This window comes from Chaetura pelagica, unplaced genomic scaffold (assembly GCF_000747805.2).
Source record: "Chaetura pelagica isolate M959 unplaced genomic scaffold, ChaPel_1.0 scaffold138, whole genome shotgun sequence".
Lineage (NCBI taxonomy): Eukaryota > Metazoa > Chordata > Aves > Apodiformes > Apodidae > Chaetura > Chaetura pelagica.
Genome location: NW_009954215.1, coordinates 456,153 through 459,374, shown reverse-complemented (window position 1 = coordinate 459,374; position 3,222 = coordinate 456,153). Strand labels below are relative to the sequence as shown.

The following is a 3,222-nucleotide window of genomic DNA, read 5'->3' as shown; positions in this document are numbered from 1 at the left end:
AACTGTATACACATATGCCTTAATATTAGAAACAAACAAGTCAAAAATCAATTGTTCGTGACATAACCACAAGAGAGATTTAAGTTGGTCTATACCACTAGTAGCATTTATATAACACAGCATTGGTAGAGTTGGTGCAGTCAGAGCTTTCCTAACGTAATTCCATTTTTCCAGAGAGCTTTTGATAGAACTGCTAAAAGATATCCCACCTTAACACTCCCTGACCAGCAAGGCTCTGCCAGCAGCAGACTAATCTGTAGACCCAGTCTTTTGTTTTCCTAATAATAAGTCTCTTATCTCAGTCATTTCCTGTGAAGCTCTCAGTAAACAGCTGCTCATGAGATTTAAAAGCCACTCAAATGCAATGAAATCAACAAAGTCAGCTTTCCTCCTCTGTCCCATTTCTTGTGCAGTATGGCTCACAGGTGAGATTATGCATAGCCAGTAAAAAGACTCTTTGTGCATGGTCCTAATCTTCCTAGAATTGAATTTGAAATTAGATAAAGATCAAGCTTTTCCTGTCTAAAATTACTTCTATTTAAGAGAATTCAGCCTTCACAGTGGTATTTTCTGTAATCTGGGTCAAGAGTTAGGGTTAACAACTAACATAAAATGCTTTCAAATTAAGTAACACATAATTTCTTATAATGATCTTCAGAATATTACCGGGGCTATAGTGGAATGCTGCAATATACTAGAGGAAGCTTAGACCACAATCAGTTCAGCTAATAAAAAGTTATGTGGTCCTTATGTCCAATTTGCTGCTGATGTCTAGGCTTGTTTCACCACACAAACATTAGCTGCAACAGTGACTGTAAACTCACCCCAAGCATATGAGCAAAAAAAAAAATAAATAGTAGGGTCTTATTCCAGCAATGTCAAGATCTCATCCCATATCCATAGCAGTGCCGAGAATACCTAGCTCCTGGAATTCACTGAGAGTTTCAGCCACACTGGAATGGTCAAAATACTGGCTAAATCAGTTTTAGACAAAGTAAAAGTCACAGAAATCTAGAAATTAACAAAACTGAAGGCAAAAGCTAATAAGAAAAAACAACGTGATGGTGTTCAATAGCAGATACTTTGAACACATATTTTACAAAGACTAAGTTATTACACAAAGAAAAAGATAGAAAAAGTGAGCAAAGTCAGAACTGTGGATAAATCAACCTCATATAAATTAAACATTTTAAACCACTTCAAGTGTTCTATCTGACAGCCAGGAAGAGGTACAATAAGAGACTGGGGAGTAGGTAAAAACTTCTCAGAATGACCTGCTTGATATGAAGTCAGCGGAGACAGACTGAAGAAACAGGTTGCACTTGTGACTGAAATCACAATGCCAAGTAAATAGTAGTAGTCAATCTCTGAGAGCCAGAAAGCAGTCAATGTTATTAGCAGACCAATAATGACAATCTGCTCATTTTACTACTAATTTAAATTAACACACATGGACATGGATGAAAATTCTTAAATTCTATTCCAGTTAAATTGCATATAAAATCAAAGAACATCCCAAACTTTTCCACTACTTTTTCAACTTGGTATCAGGATATAGGAAGAAAAGTAAGGTAAGCATAAACTCAGAATTCCTTACAAGATGTTGTTTAGCTGTGATACTACCTTAGACAGGAAAAAAACCTACACAATACCTTTTGTTTTGAGTTTCAGACTTGCAAAGGAATTAATTATCAGTTAGATGTGGTGACCTTCTTCCTACACGAAGATGAGAAATTTAAAAAACCTCTTTGGAGTAAAACTGCTTCCATCTGCTTCTAGAAACTGTCCTTTAGTAGAAAGGATATCATTTCACCATTCCTCAAAGGTGTAGCAATTTGACTGTCAGAAGCAAACAAACAAGCTATCTAATAACATTTCACATTTCTCTGTAGCTGGTTAAGCAAAGACTGAAGTAGTCTCAAAAATCCCTTATGGTAATTTGAGTAAGCATTTATCATTAAATTTCAGGCTTTTAGATTTTAAGAAATTGTCTGATATATATCTTGTTTTGAATCAAAACTTAAAATAAATATTATGTTTTTCATGTGTAATATTTAACTCTGGAGACCTATGAAGACAACATGGGAAGTGGCCAAGCCTGCTGGTATCATGCAGACCTCCAAAAGATCAATGAGATCAGGATTTAAAAAAATAAAACATAACACAACCAAACTGAAAAACACACCTTGTATCAAAAGGAAATGTTACCTCTGCCCTACAATATATATTTTTTTCTGGCCAATGTTATGCCTCCAGTTTCAGGGAAGTAATGATAGAATATCTTGAAGCCAGGTATTAAAAAATGTATTCACTTTGCCACTGTAGACTTTGTATAGCTAACTTGGTTCCTGCAGCTGGAACTCTGTAATAGAAAGGAAGTAGTTGCTCTGAAATACTTTAATGGTCTTGTATAACAGAAATTGGTAGGAAACAACCAGTCCAGATTCAAAAGTTGGTGGTTTGTTGTTGTGGCTTTTTTGTTTCTTTTTCAGATTAAATACGCTGAGCATCTGATGTTTACAAGCTGCCCACATTCTCTTTCATTAGAGGGCTTCTTCTTACAGGCTAGATGGCCTCTCAGGCTTCAGCTCTGCACTTCCAAAGAAAGAGCAACAAAGAATTTAGCTGCATTTGTTTCCTGTTCATCACAGTCTGCAGGTTAGCTTTAGTCAGGACATTCTTCCTCTACTTCTTCTACCTTGCAAACCTCAACTTCAGATTGCAAAGAGGACTGAGGAATGCAGCTGAATGTTCGAATGCTGTGTGGGTCGACGGGTGGCACCAGTGTAAGAGACTCTACACTTAGTGCATCTGTATTGTCATCTGTTATTAAGGATATTGTGGGCTGCTGTGCAGGAATCAGGCTAGGAGACAGGTTTGCTGTTTCTATGTCACAGTTTTTTACAGCATTCTTGCTAGACTTTGAGACAGTTGAAAGAGTTTCATCAGTCAACATCGTCTGACCAGGAATTATCATCTGACCAGAAATGGTCATCTGAGGCTGCTCTGGAGCTGAAGCATCATCTAATAAAAGAAAACACCAAGAAACAATCAATATTCAACTGAGTATGTGCATTAAACCTAACAGTATACTATTATTTATGAATATTTAAGAATAGTTGGGTGGCAAATGCAGCTCTGTGAAGCACTATCCTTACACATTCACTTTTTAGTAATTAAAAATAAAATATTTTGAAGGCTTAACATAAAATACCAGCAGGA

The 3,222-nt window shown here is 36.3% G+C and overlaps 1 protein-coding gene across 1 annotated transcript in view; it reads right to left on the bottom strand.

Moving 5' to 3' along the window:
* Nucleotides 1-2,665: 2,665 nt before the first annotated feature.
* CLEC16A (C-type lectin domain family 16, member A) overlaps nt 2,666-3,222 on the bottom strand; it is a 51,114-nt gene continuing 50,557 nt past the window's right edge. The window contains exon 23 of the mRNA XM_010003285.1: nt 2,666-3,024. Within this exon, the coding sequence (XP_010001587.1) occupies nt 2,666-3,024 (359 nt within the window). The remainder of the gene's footprint in view (nt 3,025-3,222) is intronic.